Source organism: Eptesicus fuscus, chromosome 1 (genome assembly GCF_027574615.1).
Source record: "Eptesicus fuscus isolate TK198812 chromosome 1, DD_ASM_mEF_20220401, whole genome shotgun sequence".
Lineage (NCBI taxonomy): Eukaryota > Metazoa > Chordata > Mammalia > Chiroptera > Vespertilionidae > Eptesicus > Eptesicus fuscus.
Window position 1 is genome coordinate 119,521,672 of NC_072473.1, and position 17,476 is coordinate 119,539,147.

General features: G+C 39.0%; 1 protein-coding gene across 2 annotated transcripts in view; it reads right to left on the reverse strand.

Annotated features, from left to right (window-relative positions):
* Positions 1-17,476, reverse strand: part of GRIA3 (glutamate ionotropic receptor AMPA type subunit 3) — a 361,210-nt gene that overhangs the window by 12,058 nt on the left and 331,676 nt on the right. The window contains exons 13-14 of one of the 2 annotated variants that reach the window (XM_008156126.3): positions 6,295-6,542; positions 5,620-5,734 (exon numbers count right to left, since the gene is read on the reverse strand). In XM_008156126.3, the coding sequence (XP_008154348.1) occupies positions 5,620-5,734; positions 6,295-6,542 (363 nt within the window). The remainder of the gene's footprint in view (positions 1-5,619; positions 5,735-6,294; positions 6,543-17,476) is intronic. The other variant, XM_008156125.3, reaches the window with a different exon arrangement.

Here is a 17,476-nt window from a genome sequence, read left to right on the forward strand (position 1 = left end):
GATGTCCCTTGCTTGAAGCAGCCACTTGAGAGAAAGTGAGGATTTGCTTTTGGGAGAAAGACCTGAGTAAGTTCAAGGAGCAAATTTAGTCACTACCAGAAAAGAAAATTGTCAGGTTCTTCATACTTCCAGGAGGCAGCACCAGCACAGAGACATGCAAATCAACGAAGAGCATAGTATACTCACCCTACTCTTCGATCCCAAACCAGTCTCAATGGTTCATGGGAACTTCTTCCAAGAAGGAAATGCCATCAATCTGTAATGATTCTTGCCTACACACATAACAGTGTCAGTACAGAGTCATTGGGATCCATCTTAACCCTGGGTATCCAAAATGTCTACCTTTGGGGATGGCTCCTGCCAATAAAAGGTCCATCTTGTTGCAGGTAAAAGGCAGATGCAGATTCACATCGATTATTCAAGGCCCCAAAATATCAAAGACTTCTGGGTGTGGAAGAGAAGTGGTTAAGAGATGGTGGCAATAGAGAATTGAGGACATACATGGAAGAAGAAGAAATACACACAAAACTGAGGATCTCATTTATGCATATGGGTAACATAGTATCACCTCAGTCATCTATGTACCACTGAATAGGAAGCTGAAGGCATTTGGAAATGGACTGTCTTAAAAGTGTAACTTTTCCCTATCTTTGAGTAGAAGATTCGCTAAGCAAATGTATGGGATTTAAAAAAAAGATTGCTACTGATAGGGAGGAGAATCATGTTTGAATTTCTTAAGAGAACAAACTGTTTTAGGTACTTTAAAAGCACCAGTACAGAAGGAAACAACTAATTCAATTGCAGGTCATGTTTTGAATTTATTAAAACAAGTTCCCTAAGTTCTTTCTTAGCATTACATTGCCTAGTATAATCTAGTCCCTATATATATTTGAAGATAATAAAACTGCATTTCTCTATCAATATTCTACAAATCATAATGATCAGCAAATGATTTAGTTAATTAATGGAAGCTTAACTGCATATTCCATCCTCATCCCTTACTTACCTATATGCCTTACAAGTTAAGTCACCTGTGGTACAACTCTCATTGAAGTCAAGCAGTTCAGAATGGCCTCACTTAAACATTCTGTTCCAATGTCCCCTAAAGCACATAAAGTGTCATGATTTTCAGCTTAGAAAATATGGACACTGGGCGTCTATTTAAATCCCTGGATAGAACTAAAGGCAGGGCAATTCTAGGGTAAGGTGGGGTAAGGTTTATAATGCCTTGTCACTCCAGTCACAAATAGCTTGTTTCACTGACCTGACCCCCTCTAGTAAGGTAGGACTACAGGGGAAAGCTAATCTGGTGCACTTTACCCAAGATTAAGAGAATTAAATATGGCGGTGCTTCTCTCAGAAGAATTTGAAAGTTTGAGATGACGGGAAACTGTAGAGGGAGGGCAGTTATGTTTATGAGGTAATTCAGCAGCTAAATCCCCATTCTGCTGTGATTTACAATGACAGACTTTCATTGGCTGTGTCACAAACCCCCGGTGAACTGGGTTTATCACTGAAATAACCTACTGGCTCTTTTTAAAAAATATTTTTATTGATTTTAGAGAGGAAGGGAGAGGAAGATAGAAACATCAAGGAGAGAGAAACATTAATTGGCTGCCTCCTGCACACCCTACTGGGGATTGAGCCCACAACCTGGGCATGTGCCCTTGACAAGAATCGAACCCGGGACCCTTTAGTCCGCAGGCCGAGGCTCAATCCACTGAGCCAAACCTGGTAGGGCAACCTACTGGCTCTTAATTAGCATATTTGCACACACATTGTAATAAAGCACTAACACAAAAGGTTGATTTGCAGGTTAAAATCCCCCAAACCACAGCTCTAATTTCCATGATCCTTGCCTTGCATTTAAAGTCCATCAAGGAAGGATCAATTCTGATTTGTTTGAGCTCTATTAGCTCAAGTTCAGAAAAATGGTAAAACTAAGAAGTATTTTAGTTCTAGTCTGTAGGTCTGGTTCAGAGGCTAATTTAGTGACCGACTTTGAATTAATTCCTTCTATTCATAAAATAAATTAAAATAAAATAAATATCTATTTCATTAGTTTAAGCATGTGCATATTTAAAACAGTCTGAATAGTTGTTGGTTCCTTCTATAGAATTGTGACTTTTTGAGAATAGGCTTAAGATGTGTAATGTTGTATGCCAGGGGGAAAAATACAACAATTTAATATAATTGCCCATTTATCATTACTTAAAGGTTTCAGGAGACAGACAAAGAGATCAGTAGTGTAGGTTTTTCTCCCTCTCCTGGTTTCAGAGATAATAGGTGTGGAAGTGTTTTTGAACAAGTAAAAGCACTCATAAATGTCAGGCTTTGTGATTGCTGTCATTTTTAGTAATCAGTACGGAGGTCTATAATGGCTTAAATATGCCATTTGCATTGTAACCAAGGTAGTTAAGAATGAACCTGATTTTTATGGAAATATGTCACATGCAATCAGATTGACATTGCTCATTGGATGGTTAGATGTGATAAATTGCTATCTGCAATATTATCACAGGAGGTGACCCTGAAAGTCTGAAGAGATTTATAACAGCATTAGCTGTGTGACCTTCTCAAAGTCACCACCATCTCTGGGTCTCATTTTCTCTATTAGATGATGGTATATTCAGCAGTCAATTGTCATGTTAACTGGGGATGGGATACAATAAAGAACTATAATTCTCAAGCCATTTTACTAATACATTTAAACCTCACTGATTTGGACTAACAGAAGGGAGGGGTTATCTGAATTAAAAAGTCATGAATTACAAAATCTGAAGAATGGCAATTTTACTACTTTAAGTCTATTTTGTAATTCTAACTCACTATAAAACATTGCTTTGTGGAGGTCTTTCTGAGCACTACTTTAGCAGATATATTTGTAATGAATATGATTATATCTAATATATGCTTCCAACATTTGAAAAAGGTTTGTTCTCTTAAAGAAAAATTCAACTGACAATCTAGTCCCAACTCTTCATTTGCTTAACAAACCTCTCTTGGCTGCATCCCTGATAATATAAAGTTAGATTATAGACTGGTCCCTGTCCAGTTTATCACAGATTACAAATTAGAGGGCTCCAAATTAATGAGGTTTCACTGCCTTTTCTACTTTCTTCTCCATTGATTTGTTTTTGGCATCACCACTAAATAGTGGTAAAAGAGAGTCAAGTTCATCTCTTGCCCCTTCTCTCAATCACTTTTAGAAAACAGCAGGTAGCAAGAAGGAAGAAGATAAAGGCAAGCTCCTTGGTAATCCAGAAACAGAATAAGCAATCATTGGATATGCAGCACTGATCATACTATTATCGATAGTTGAGAAAACGGTTGACTTATTTCAAAAGATTTGCTGGAACAATGACTGAAAAAAGTAATTTGAAGGATACCTGGCTGGTAGCACTATTGTCAAAGAAGTTGAAAACATTTAAGATCTACTGAAATATTTTTCTATTTGCATATAAAAATCATATAATCTGGAAACTATGAGTTGGCGATTAAGTTACTTGATAACTTTGCAGCAGTATCAGCTGAGAAAAGAAAGTTGATTGTTGGTTGTAATTAGTAAATAGCTGGTCTAAAGTTTCATGGTTCTTCATGATACCAAAACATCTGGGTAAAAAGTGAAAATTCAGCCAAATGTGTGTAGATTTTTTTATGTAACATCAAACATTTGGTTATTTGAAAACTTCTGGGCAGTTGGCATCATGTGGATGTTTTAGAGTCATCTTGAAACAGTCCATAGCTCCTTTTAACCATGCTGAGATGAATTCCTCAGAGTAATGTATCCAATCCAGCTCAATTTTCATTCCACAACTAATTTCAATGATATAATTGGGTTCTCTGTGGTCTGCTATTAATATGAGAAGAAGACCAGAAAGAAGCTGCTAAATACTCTAGGCATCAGGCTAGCCATTCCAAAACTCAAATGGGTCAAAAGCTTGGCCAAGCTATCAATGTCATTAATTCACATAGGTGGGAAAGGAAGTTACTGCTTTTTGACACATAGTAAAACCTTGATTAATTGGAATCCATAAGGAATGAATGGAATTTTCAATACTCATTTTGTTTCATTCTTGGTTAATAACATTTTCCCCCTCAAAATGCTTGTATCCACTTTTTTTTCCATCAGGGAAGAAACCTCTAATATTTGAGGGTAAATCCAGATGAAGAGAAGATATAGGAGACAGAGCTGAATGTGATCTAACCACAGGTCATCGCTTAGCAAGTGATTAAAAAATCAATTCCTTTCTGTCTTCTCTTTTAGTACTATTGCTGCTTTCTCATCATTGTGGATTACTTGGAGGGGGGGGCTCAATTCAGTTAATTGGGGTCTGGTTAGGTGAGTTCTGGTTAATCAAGGTTTTGCAATAAAAGACCTCACAATGCCTGGTAAGATTATGTACTGAAGAAAATTATTCTTAAATTTATTTCTTTGAATATACTCTGTATTAGTGTTTCTAAACCCATATTATTCTGCAGACTGGTAAACTAACTTTTTTGTCAGGATGCTGAAGAATGGAGAGGGAAAGAAGAACAGATGTGTAACCATTGTCTTTGAAGGAGAAAAGTTTTGTCTTGCCTGTTTGATGATCTGTGGTTGGGAAACACTGTTCTTCACCTTAAGATGCCCATGAGTTCTTGGTTGTACAACAGTCGATCTTACATGTTTCAATATAATTGTCATTCCCTTTGGCCCATGGAGAATTCTGTTTTCAGATCCTCTCCTGTACTTACCCAATCTGTCCTTCCATCATTTGGTAACTTGGCTTCTGAGCTTGCTTCCATTTCTTGTTGCTTGGAGGAAGACTATTCATTCTTACTAGCCCTGAAGAGCATTAAGGAGTCAAAGGAATGCCAAGTAAGATGTGTTTTTTCATAATGGTAGCCTGGATAACAATGTGACCTACCTGAACCAAGAACGTGGCCAAGAAAGCCAAATCAGGAATTTATACACAAAGAGTACACAGTTAGGCGACGCACTTGTTTAAATATACAAAATGTCTTTCAAAGTCTATATATGAGGTGGCCTATTGAAGAAAGACCCCATTTAACTTGAAACCAAGCTTGTTTTTGGCTTTCAAGTTAAGTGGGGCCAGCTTAAATAGGCCATCACATATAGAAAACAACATCTCATCACTCAAACACATAATTGAAGAAGGCAACTCTAATCAACCAACCAACATCTGTGAGCAACATCATGCCTTAGTGGGGAAAAAGAGGGTGTAACCTGACTTTTTAGTAGATGGATTTGATTTATCACACCACTCAGCTGAGGCAGGTGGGGGACAGTCTTAAGGAAAGCCTTGGGCTATTGAAAGCCTAAGGCAGTGAAACCCACACCATAGCCTTCATAAGGCAACCAGTCTGGTGTATGAGGGGAAAGAAGGGGTGTGGATAGGGAGCCTCTGTCTGGGAGTTTAAGAAGGGACCCAAGTTAGATCAAAAATGCAGGCAGCGCCATGAAGTCTTTCTGGTTCCCAAAGCTGCCAGGCAGGGGAATAACCTGGTCATTCCACTTTATGTGTGAGTCTTGTGCTCTCTCCTCAATAATAAGATAACAGTCTTGCCGATTACTCGTCACTAAGGGTACCCGGTTGTGGTGACATTGAGGCTGACCTTGGAGTCACCGCCCCCGCTGCCGCACTCTCCTTTGTCGTACCACCATTTGTTTTTCAATTTGTCCAAGAGGCCTTGCTCATTCAGTTTTAATACTGCCAGGTTAACAGCATTTCTTGAAACGATAAAACATAACTTGTAAGAAAATGCACAAATGCTTAGGAAATCGTTAACGTATAAAAAGGAGCACAAGAGGACAAATTGGCTAAATTTCACAGAACGTGGAGCTATAAAAATGTCTGTACAGCAAATACAGGGTTAAATATTGGAAGGTGGCATGGAGGATAACATTTGCTCAAAACTGAAGTGTGCGGGATGGGGAAATTGTCTTTGAGAAAAAAAGTAACAAGAACACCACATCCATGCAATTAACATTCGTCACATATGGCACCATAACTTGGCTTTTACCATTTAAATTGAAAAAGCCGTTGAACTGTAAAATTAAAACAGCAACAAACAGTCAGAGAGGACAACACAGAGAGAGAACATTAAAAAAATGGATGCATTAAATAGATGAAACCATAATTTACCGTCTTATTTAACTCCATGGAATATTGTAGATTTTAAACTTTTAAAAGTTACCTCAAAATCCACAAGAAAGAAAATGACAACAAAATGCATCAGGGTAGGTGGAATACTATAACAACACGGATATTGTTATATTATTCCACCCACCTTAATGCTGAGCCTTTAGGGGTTGCCACACCATAGCCTTTGGAATCCAGATTTCCACCAACTTTCATCGTATCACATGGTTTTCTCTGCTCAATGTACTCATTCATGGTTGACTCCAACAGGAAGGCGAACTTTCCCTTGGACTTCCGCACTCGGGCCACGCCGTCTGCTGTTGTTTTGGTAAACACAGATGGCTCTGCTGATTTCATGTAAGACCACATTTTCTCATAAACAGCAATTTTGGACCTCTGCAATAGAGATAAAACTTCTTAGAGCTACTAGATATTAAAACTGGAAGAGGCCCCAGTGAATTTGAAAAAAATTGTTTTCAAACATTTTTATTGCAATCCATAATAAGCAAAGCATATTACACTGCAACCCAGTAGATATATTCATACATATGTAAACATGGTTCCAAAATAGATTTCTCAAACCACACTCATCCTTGCTTTGTGTGATGCTTTCTGATATTTTCTAGTCTATCCATTTAATTCACTTAAAAATGCTGATCAGGACCCACTAAATTGATTTCATGGCTCCACAAATGGGTTGCAATCTAATTTGAAAAACACTTTCTTAGTTCAATCTTCATCTTAATGCAGAAATCTCCCCGACAATATCATGCTATGTGATTACCCTTTACCTGCTTGAAAAAAAAGGCCATTGAAAGGCAGTGTACAACCATTTAGTCAGCCCACTCCAGCACAGGATATTAATTATTGTAAGAAAGCACTTCCTTATTCTGAACTGAAATTTGGTTCTCTATAACTCCCACCCTTTAGCACTACCCGCTAGAGCTATACAAACCTGTTCTGTTCCTTCTTCTACAGATGGTTCTTCAAATATTGTAAGGCTGTTATTATGCCCCCTTCTCATCTCTTCATCAGGCTAGCTCTACCTACATCTACTACTATTTCCAGAACCCTCACAAGTTTGGTCTTTCTTCCATAGGCCCATTCTAGCTAGCAAGGTCTCTTAAATTAGAGTTTCTAGAAATAAACATGATATTCCAGAAATATAAGACAGAATAAAAAAGAAAACTGATATTTTTGTCACTAGAGCATTATTTTCCATCAATGCTGCCTGAGTTTGCATTAACATATTTAATCTTTCATCTATTCTTTCACAATTTTAAAGTACTCTACTGGAGGTGTGAGAATATAACCCAGTGAATATAGTCCCTCCGTCAACTCAGGTTGAGTGAGGCCAAACCAAAAATGTTAATATTTTCTACCAATTCAAATTTCCTTCATCTTTACCCTTTTGAAATTTGAATTTAATTTTATTAAATTTCATCTCTATTTAGGTAGTCCTTAAACATGTGCTAAATGCTTATAGTTCTATGCTAGATATTCTGGAGAATATAAAGGAAGCATGGTCTCAATGACTCCATGACTTCCAAGTCAGTTGAGATTTAGGTCATTGGGAGTGAAAACCTTAGAGAAAAAGTCTAAAGTCATATTTGATCAGAAGTAAGATAACATGATAGAAATTATAAACATACTAGAGGCCCTGTGCACGACATTCGTGCACTCATTGGGGTGGGGGGCCCTCAGCCCAGCCTGCATCCCTGTGCCCTTTCACAGTCCTGGAGCCCTTAGAGGATATCCAACAGTCATACATCTTTAGCTCTACCGTGGAGGCAGTAGAGGCTCCCGCCACTACCACTGTGCTGGCTAGCCATCAGCCTGGCTTCTGGCTGAGCAGTGCTCCCCCTGTGGGAACGCATAACCACCAGGGGGCAGCTCCTGGTGGTCAGTGCACGTCATAGCAACTGGTCGTTCTGCCATTTGGTCATTTTTCATATTACCCTTTTATTATATAGGATGCTATATTTTCAGTAGTCTTTTTATATATACAATATGATTTTATTTATACAAGTTAAAAACTAAACAATATGTCCTTTTTTAATTTTTTTCATTTCACTCTTTTTTAAAACTTTTTTAAAAAAATAAATCTTTATTGTTCAGATTATTACAGTTGTTCCTCTTTTTCCCCCTATAGCTCCCCTCTACCTGGTTCCCACCCCACCCCCTGCCCTTACCCCCACCCCACTCTCCTCATCCATAGGTGTACAATTATTGTCCAGTTTCTTCCCGCACCCCCACACCCCCTTCCCCCTGAGAATTGTCAGTCCACTTTCTTTCTATGCCCCTGATTCTATTCTATTCACCAGTTTATTCTGTTCCTCAGATTTTTTATTCACTTGATTTTTAGATTCACTTGTTTATAGATATGTATTTGTTGTTACTTTGTTGTTCATAATTTTTATCTTTACCTTTTTCTTCTTCTTCCTCTTCTTAGAGAATACCCTTCAGCATGTCATATAATACTGGTTTGGCGGTGATGAACTCCTTTAGCTTTTTCTTATCTGTGAAGCTCTTCATCTGACCTTCAATTCTAAATGATAGCTTTGCTGGGTAATCTTGGTTGTAGCTTCTTGCTATTCATCACTTTGAATATTTCTTGTCTCTCCCTTCTGGCCTGCATAATTTCTGTTGAGAAATCAGCTGACAGTCGTATGGGTACTCCCTTATGGGTAAGTAACTGCTTTTCTCTTGCTGCCTTTAATATTCTCTCTTTGTCTTTTGCCCTTGGCATTTTAATTATGATGTGTCTTGGTGTGTTCCTCTTTGGATTCCTTTTGTTTGGGGTTCTGTGCACTTCCTGGACTTGTAAGTCTATTTCTTTCACCAGGTAGGGGAAGTTTTCTGTCATTATTTCTTCAAATAGGTTTTCAATATCTTGCTCTCTCTCTTCTTCTGGCACCCCTATAATTTGGATGTTGGTTTGCTTGAAGTTGTCCCAGAGGCTCCTTACACTATCTTCATATTTTTGTATTCTTTTTTCCTTTTGCTTTTCTGGTTGGGTGTTTTTTGCTTCTTTGTATCTCAAATCTTTGACTTGATTATTGGGATCCTGTAGTCTGCTGTTGGATCTCTGTATATTATTCTTTATTTCAGTCAGTGTATGCTTAATTTCTAATTGGTCCTTTTCCATATCCTTGAGGGTCTCACTATATTTCTCGGAGGTTTCTAGAAGATTCTCGAGTAACCTTATAACTGTGGTTTTGAACTCTATATCCAGTCATTTGCTTTCCTCCATTACTGTCATTTGTGACCTGTTTCTTTGTCTCTGCATTTTGGCTGCTTCCCTGTGTTGATAGAGTGGCTTTGTGTGCTAGGTGTTCTATAGGGCCCAGTGGCTCAGCCTCCCTAATTACCTGAGGTGGACACTCTTGGTGCACCCCTTTGTGAGCTGTGTGCACAGTCTTATTGTAGTTAAGCCTTGATTGTTGTTGGTATCACTGGGAGAAATTGACCTCCAGCCCAATTGGCTGTGAGGATCAGTTGTGTCTACAATGGGAGAACTATGCTGGAGACACCCTTATGGGGCAGAACTTGGTTCAGTGGGGGTTTGGTGCTCACTGAGTCTTCCCCCTGAGTGTGTCTCTTATGGATGTGAAGAATTGTAATCTGGATGGTCTCACTCTGACCACTAGGTACACTGACTCTTGGATCTCCAAGGAGGTGCAAAGTCAACCACTGCCTGAGGCCACCCAGCAGGAGCTACAGAAAGATCTGCAGATTCCTCCTCTTTGTTTGGGGTTTGGAGGTGCCCATATGAGCCCCAGCTGTGAAGCTGCTGTCCAGCCTTGGGCCTTCTTTTGGAGGCTCTGGTGCTCTCTGACCCAGCTGCAGTTTGACAGGTTTTTAGGTGGAGAAAGGCCAGGCCATTCGTATGCAAAAGCCTCTGTGCACAGCTTGGGTGGGGTTGTACATTGGGTGGGGCGGGGTCTCTGGGAATCACCAGGGTGGAGCAAATAGCAATGGCTGCCTGTCAGCCCTGCCCTGAAGAGGCCCCCAGGTCTCTGTGTCCCATGGCACCATGCAGGAACAATGATCGCTGCAAGCACCTCTGAGAGAAGGCTGCCTTCGAGTTCCGGCCCGATGCCAGACAGTCCATTTTCTCTCTGTATGAGTCTGGGTCCCCAGAGTCTTGTCCAGAACTGGAGTTCAGAGCAGTTGGGAGCTTGTATCCCCCTCTTGATTGAAAAAGACAACAGCGTACCCAGCTGCCAGCCCCTTTTGCGTGAGCCTCTGTACCTCCACACTTCCACACCTCTGCACCTCCTACCAGACTCAATGCACTTTTCTCTTTCCTTCTAGCTGTAGAATTTCCACTCAGCCAGCCTTCCCATGGTTCTGGATGATACTCGTTTTGTCTTTTAGTTGTAGTTCTAATGTGGTTGTGCATGGCAGCAAGTTCAGGTGTTTACCTATGCCACCATCTTGGTTGTCCTCAACCTTCAGTTGTCCTTTTATGGGGTTTCCTTGATCCCGCTTCAGCTTTTTTGATTGTTTATTTAGTTGCTTTTTTATGGGCTTTGGCAAGCTGCATTGCATCTTTTTGAGACCTGCTTAGACCTGCTGAAATAATTTCAGAGGGCTAGAATTCCTGGAGCTATTACCATGGAAATATACATTGTGTTTATGGCAATCAAATCCTCACTGAGGCCTTCACTGAGTCACTGAAATGATTCACTGTGACTGGAACATGAGGAACAGAAAAAAAAGCCAATATGGCTGAAGCCAAATGAACAAGAGAGTTTGGTAGGAAATGAGCTTAGGAGAATAATCAGAGGTCAGATCTAGTAGGGCTCTGTAGGTCATGGTAAAAAGTTTGGATTTATTCTACATGTGATAAGAAACTATTGGAGGATTTGAGGTGGGATGGGATAAGATCTGAATTAAAATTTTAAAGGATTACTCTAGCTATTATATGGAGAACCAACTAAGGTGGGCAAGAGTGGAAATAAGAAGATTGGTTAGGCAACTCTTTTCATAGTTCAGGGAGAGATGTTTGTGGCATGGACTAGGCTGGGAGAAATGGAGGTGGAGAGAAGAGATTGGTATCAAGGTATGTTTTAGGGAGAAAGTGGAAAACTCTCATTGATGGACATTTTCATCTGATTGTCCCATAGATACTTTAAGATTAAACATTTCTAAACCAAATATATTATCTTCCTTGAATAGCCTGGCTCTCCTTCTAAATTCTATCAGTAAAGGACCTAACATCCAAGCTAGGTGCTTTTATTTGTTATGCCATGTTCATTCTAACATAGAAATGCCTGTAGAATCTGTCCTTTTGTATTCTTTCCATTCTCATTACCATTGTCCTGGGGTAGGCTCCCATCAGTTTTTGGTCTGGACTACATTGCCTCCTAACTGATCTACTGGTTTCATCTCTCTAATTTATCCAGTGATCCTTCCAAATGTTAATCTGATAAGCTATTTCCTTGTTTAAAATTCTGATAGTACCTACAGGACAAAATCCACTTCTTATGTATGAGTCTTTATGATCTTGGATACATTCTCTTATGTTCCAGTCATACTGGACTACTATTCACTGTTCACTGAAATATGCTACACACTTTCACATCTTATGCCTTTGGTTATGCTTTGCTTCTGCCTGAATTATCCCTATTCGCCCTACAAGATCCATAATAAACATCATGTCTTCTGTGAAACCTTTTCTGACTCTCCTCTGCCCCACAGACGTGCTTTCTCGGCTATCTGCCAAAAGCAGTTTGCTCATACTTTTGCTATAGAGCTGATTATATTACTTTAAGGTGAGTTGGCTATGTGTCTGTCTTCCCCACATTACTTGGGTGTTCTTGAGGACAAAGTCCATGTCCAATTAATTTTTGTAGCCTTCTTGGCAGTCAGTACAGTGCCTAAATGGTAGGCACTCAAGATATATTTCCTTAACTTAAGCTTTGGTCAGGGTGACAATTGGATTGTTGGTCAAAGATATCAGAATGTTGGTGAAAAATGGCTATCAGCACTAGTTTTATAGCACTGTAGAATTCTACAGTTAAAGTTACTCTAAAGATCATTGGGCCAAATTCTCAGCTTAACCAATCAGGATATATGTTTTATAATCCTTTCCCCCCCAATTATCCTCTTTTGATGTTCACACCAATAATTTCCCCCCTAATAATTAAGGCCTTATAAGATCAAAACCTCATCCATTGACATTTATGCTCATTTCATATTACATTATTCTCATCTGACCCAGAAAACAATTTCTAAGCATCATATTGAAAAATATTTTCAATTACTTTATTTCAGCAGGAATTTTCTAGTCAGTTGCTCAAAGAATTAAAAAAATAGTAAATAATTCAGATGAACAGAAATATATTAAAAATAATGTTAAGAACATCTATGTACCCACCACAAAACTTAAAAATTAAAAACGTTATGAGTTAGTTGAAGTCTGCCTATGTACCCCTCTCTAATTGCATACTTTTTCTTCCAGGTCAAAAGTATCCACTATACTGAATTTGGTCTTGATCATTTCTTTTCTTTTTTTTTTTTTGGTTAATCCTCACCCAAGGATATTTTTCTATTGTTCTCTTTTTTTAGAGAGATTGGAAGAGAGAGGGAAAGACAGAGAGAAACATTGATGTGAGAGAAACACATGGATTGGTTGCCTCCTGCATGCGCCTGACCGGGGCCTGAGCTGGGGGGTAGCCTGAAACCAAGGTGCATGCCCTTGACCAGAATCAAACCTGGGACCTTTTGGACTGCAGACCGATGCTCTATCCACTGAGCCAAACTGGCTAGGGCTGGTCTTTATAATTTCCTTGCATATATTTATAATTTTATGAGAATAAACTTTGGGAATATAGTCAATAATATTCTAATAACTAAGTGTAGTGTCAGATAGGTATAAGATTTATTGGGATAATAACTTAGTAAATTATTTAATGTCTAATCACTAGGATACATACCTGAAACTAATATAATATTGTATGCCAACTGTAATTGAAAAATAAAATTATTAGAATAAACTTATCTCATTTGTAATGGCTGCATAGCATTTCAATTAATAGATATACCATATTTATTTATCCAATTCCCTATTGAAGGACTCTTAAGGTCAGTTTCTTTGTTTTTTTCTTTTTGCATTATAGATGACACTGTGGTGTAGATGTGTCTTTGGGCCATACAAACAGGTATTTTGTGTTCTTCATTTTGGCCTAATTAAACGTGAGTGACAAGGGGAGGGTGTTAGAACAATTAGTCTCTTACACTATTTACGAACAGACCATTGCTTCCAAAGATAAATTGAAGCCAAGGGCAAATGGGTCTATGAATTCTGATCTGAGTGCACTCTAATTTTGACTCATTTACTTCAACATTTACTTGAGCTCTTTGATTGCTGATACAGGTTAAAAGATTTACTCTTTTAGGTAATGATGCATTTCTAGGAGAATAAATGGCTGTGCTTAAAGTGTGCACTTTAAACGTGTTTGGTGTACATGCAGCATATATTAATGAATGCAGTAAATGCAAAGTTGGTTAGTGGCAGAAATGATTGGGCCCTGGTTGATGACTGAATTCTGAAAGCAGTTAGGAAGGGGGAAAAGAAATGGGTCATAATTGAGAAAAATTAAGCTGAGACATTTATCTTCCTAACTAGTATTTAAGTGACAGTATAACATTCAGACCAAAAAGAAGAAAACAATCTCTAGCATTTCTTTCTTTCTTTTTACATTTTTTACAGTCTGTCTTATTTTGGCTGAAAACTGAAGGCAATAAAAGGGATTGAATCTTAATCATCTGGGAGAAATTTAAAAATTATGGGCAGGATGTGTAATAGCAAGTTCATTTTTCTTCAACCTGCCACAATTCATTTATTTCACCTCATGGAGCACCATTTTGTACCTAAGAATGAATAAACAATGGTTATGCAGAGAAGCCACAAGACTTTCTCTTAGAACTGCTAGATAATTAGCAAATAAAATCCCTAAGGAGAAATACATGAGTGGAGGAGGAGCAGATTAATCCAAAAAACAGTAAAGTAGAGCTTTAGCATTTATGGATTCAACAGTCACTGTTCCAACTATTTGTAATAAATGATTAAGATAAACAATATGGAGAAATTTGCCTTTTGTTGAAGTAAAAATTTGAATCAGGCCCAGTGAATCTGGTGTGTGGAACCAAGTGGTTATTGAGTGCATTTAGCCTATCACTTAGACCTTGTATCTTTTTGCAATGGTGTTGCTTATCATTGTGCATATAAGTATTCCTCTGTAGACTCAGTTCAGTACAAGGTAACTGCATAGTCCAATGTTTGAGAGTGCAAAATCATACTGCTTGGGTTTGAATCCTATTTGCTAGGTGCATAAGTTATCTAGTTCCTATCTGTCTCAATTTCCTCATCCATAAAATGGGATAACTTTTTTTAAAGTACCTACTTCAAAGGTTTATTGGGAAAAATTACATGAGTTAATACATGCATCTCAGAACAGTGCCTTGCATACAAGAAGTGCTGAAAAATGTCACATATTTTATAGTACAGAAAGTATAATTTATTTTAGTGGCAGAATTTAATAGCACTATAAATTACTTCAGTCCATATTTATAGAATCATTACTTCATTTTATGGAGGAAATCATATGCTCAAGTATTATTCACTCATTTGAATCTCCAGACATATCCCTGGTGAATGATCATGATCTACCATCAACAAAAATCATAATCATTTGACTTCAATTTAAAAATCTTGTTGGTGGAGGAAAAATACTTAGGATGGCAAAATTTATGTCTTGTACTTCAGTTGAAGTACATATATTAAAATCCTCATTAACCAGAACACTGCTATTGGGGAGATCTGGTGAATGAAATATTCTGCTTCTCTAAGAGTTAAATTAGAATATCTACTTGATCAATGGAACATCCAATTGGACTTAGTAGAATAATAGATTTTCAGAGATAGACGAGACTTTAAAAAACATCTGGTTCAACCTCTTACCCAATGCAGCAATGGCTTCTCTGCTCAAATGTCTCTAGAGATGAGACACTCCCTATCCCAGAAGAGGCTCAGGAGGTAGCTTACTCCATGGTGAGAAAGTTCAAGTTGGTAGAAAGTTCTTTTTGTTGGTCTGGCATCCTTCATGAGAGTCTCTCTCCTTTCCAATCTTCTGCCTTTTGCTTAAATTGGTCAGTCCTCCCACTGTGCTTCCATTTCCCCATTGTAGGTAGCACTGATAATATTGCTTTGTAATTATCATCTCCAGTGGAATCTGAGCTTCTCATTCCTAGTGTTTAGCTTAATACCTGGCATGTAGGAAACTCACTATGCATCTGTGGAATAAATTAATGCTAAAATTGTAGTTCCACACACTGGTCCTAATTCTACCCTCTGAAATGATACCGAATAAATATGCTGTCTTTTCCACATGATGTATGGCCTGAAGAGTCTGAAGAGTACCACCACCATGTCACCAGTTTATCATCTTTTGTAAAGTAAACATTTAAGAGCCTTCATATGTTACTTGTATGACACAAATTCTAGTCCTTCTCCTCCTCTCCCCTCTGGCCATTATATATATATGGAGTGCAAAGTATATATATATATATATATATATATATATATATATATATATATATACTAATAAAAGGGTAATATGCTAATTAGACCAGGAGACCTCCGGACGTCCTTCTGGACAAAGCCATGGTGGTGGGGCTAAGGCAGAGGCAGTTAGGGGCTATCAGGCCAGGAAGGAAGGGCAGTTGGGGGTGATCAGGCCGGTGGGGGGGCATTTGGGGAAGAGCAGGCCGAAGGCTGGCATGCAGAATGGTTAGGGGCAATCAGGCAGGCAGGCAGGTGAGCCGTTAGGAGCCAGTGGTCCCAGATTGTGAGGGGGATCCCAGATTAGAGAGGGTGCAGGCCGGGCTGAGGGACCCCCCCCACCCGTGCACGAATTTCGTACACTGGGCCACTAGTATATATATAAATTTTCAAAGTCCCTCCTAAAGGGTGGCCCCCAGAATTGACCACAATATGCACAATATAGTGGCACTAGAACAAAGGACAATGAAGCCATCTCTTCTTATGATCTGAACTTGAGTGTAATTTTTAACTTTGACAAGCTTCAATAGACATGTTTAGATATGTTCATAGTGTAGATAACAAAACAGATATGTAGATAACAAACAGATCAATAAATTGGAAACATAACTATCAACAGAGGCATAATCTGGTAATGGTATTAATGGTATTACTTTAGTATCAGCTTGCAGACAAGTTTTACATAATTTGAGAAGAGAGTATTGGTGTTTATGATATCTCTCTGCCCCAAATATATACAATGTGTTCTGAGTATTGAGAAGATAGGATGAAGGAAAGGTCAGGGTAAGATGGTTTTATGTACTTTGCACTCCATTGTTCCTCAAAAGGGAATAGTCTAGCTTCATGTATTTATTTACTTTTTGGCCACTGTTGTCATTATGCCTATGTGTCCATTTCTATCACTGTATGTACAGGACTAGCTTTGTACAAACATGTCAAATAAAGACTAGATATGACTTTGGGTTCTCAGTCTCTCCCCCTCTCCCCTGATTTCACTGTCTTCCTCCCTCAGAGGTCTATCCTGTACCCATTTTTTGCCATCAGTAGGCTTGGTTCTCATGAAGGTATTTACTGATATTGTAAGAACTTTTGTTACCCTTGAGCAAGAGATCATTTTTATTTGAATAGGAGACTCATATCTTAAAAAGGAGAGTGGGTTTCTTGGCATTGTAAAAGTTGCCTTTTAGGGTCTGGAGTAGGCTAGTCCTGTGAACAGGATAATAAGAAAGGGGGAAATGGCAATAGTTTCACTCCTTTTTGCCTTCTCTTATTTTATTGTGGATTATTTATTATTTAACTAATAGAGGCCCGGCGCATGAAATTTGTGCGTGAGTATGGTCCTTAGGCCTGGCCTGTGATCAGGGCCATCTTTCCCAGCTGTCCACTGCCAACTGCCACCCACCCCTGGTTCCCCATTTGCCATTGGGTGATTGGTGCCTGATGGCCGGGGGAAGGGACTGAGAGGTTGGCTGTTCCTGCCCGCTCACCAGCTCCACCCCTGCAGTAGGTGGCCATCAGGTGATCAGAGCCTGCCAGCTGGGGAAACGGACCAAGAGGTGGTCAGTGCACCTCATAGTAACTGGTCCAGCAGTCATTCTGGTCGTTCTAACTTTAGAGTCAATTTGCATATTACCTTTTTATTATATAGGATAGAGGCCTGGTGCATGGGTGGGGGCTGGTTGGCCTGCCCTGAAGGGGGCCCTGGATTGGGTTTGGGGGTTCCCACTAGGAGGCGGGGCCACCAGGGCAGGGGCCATGG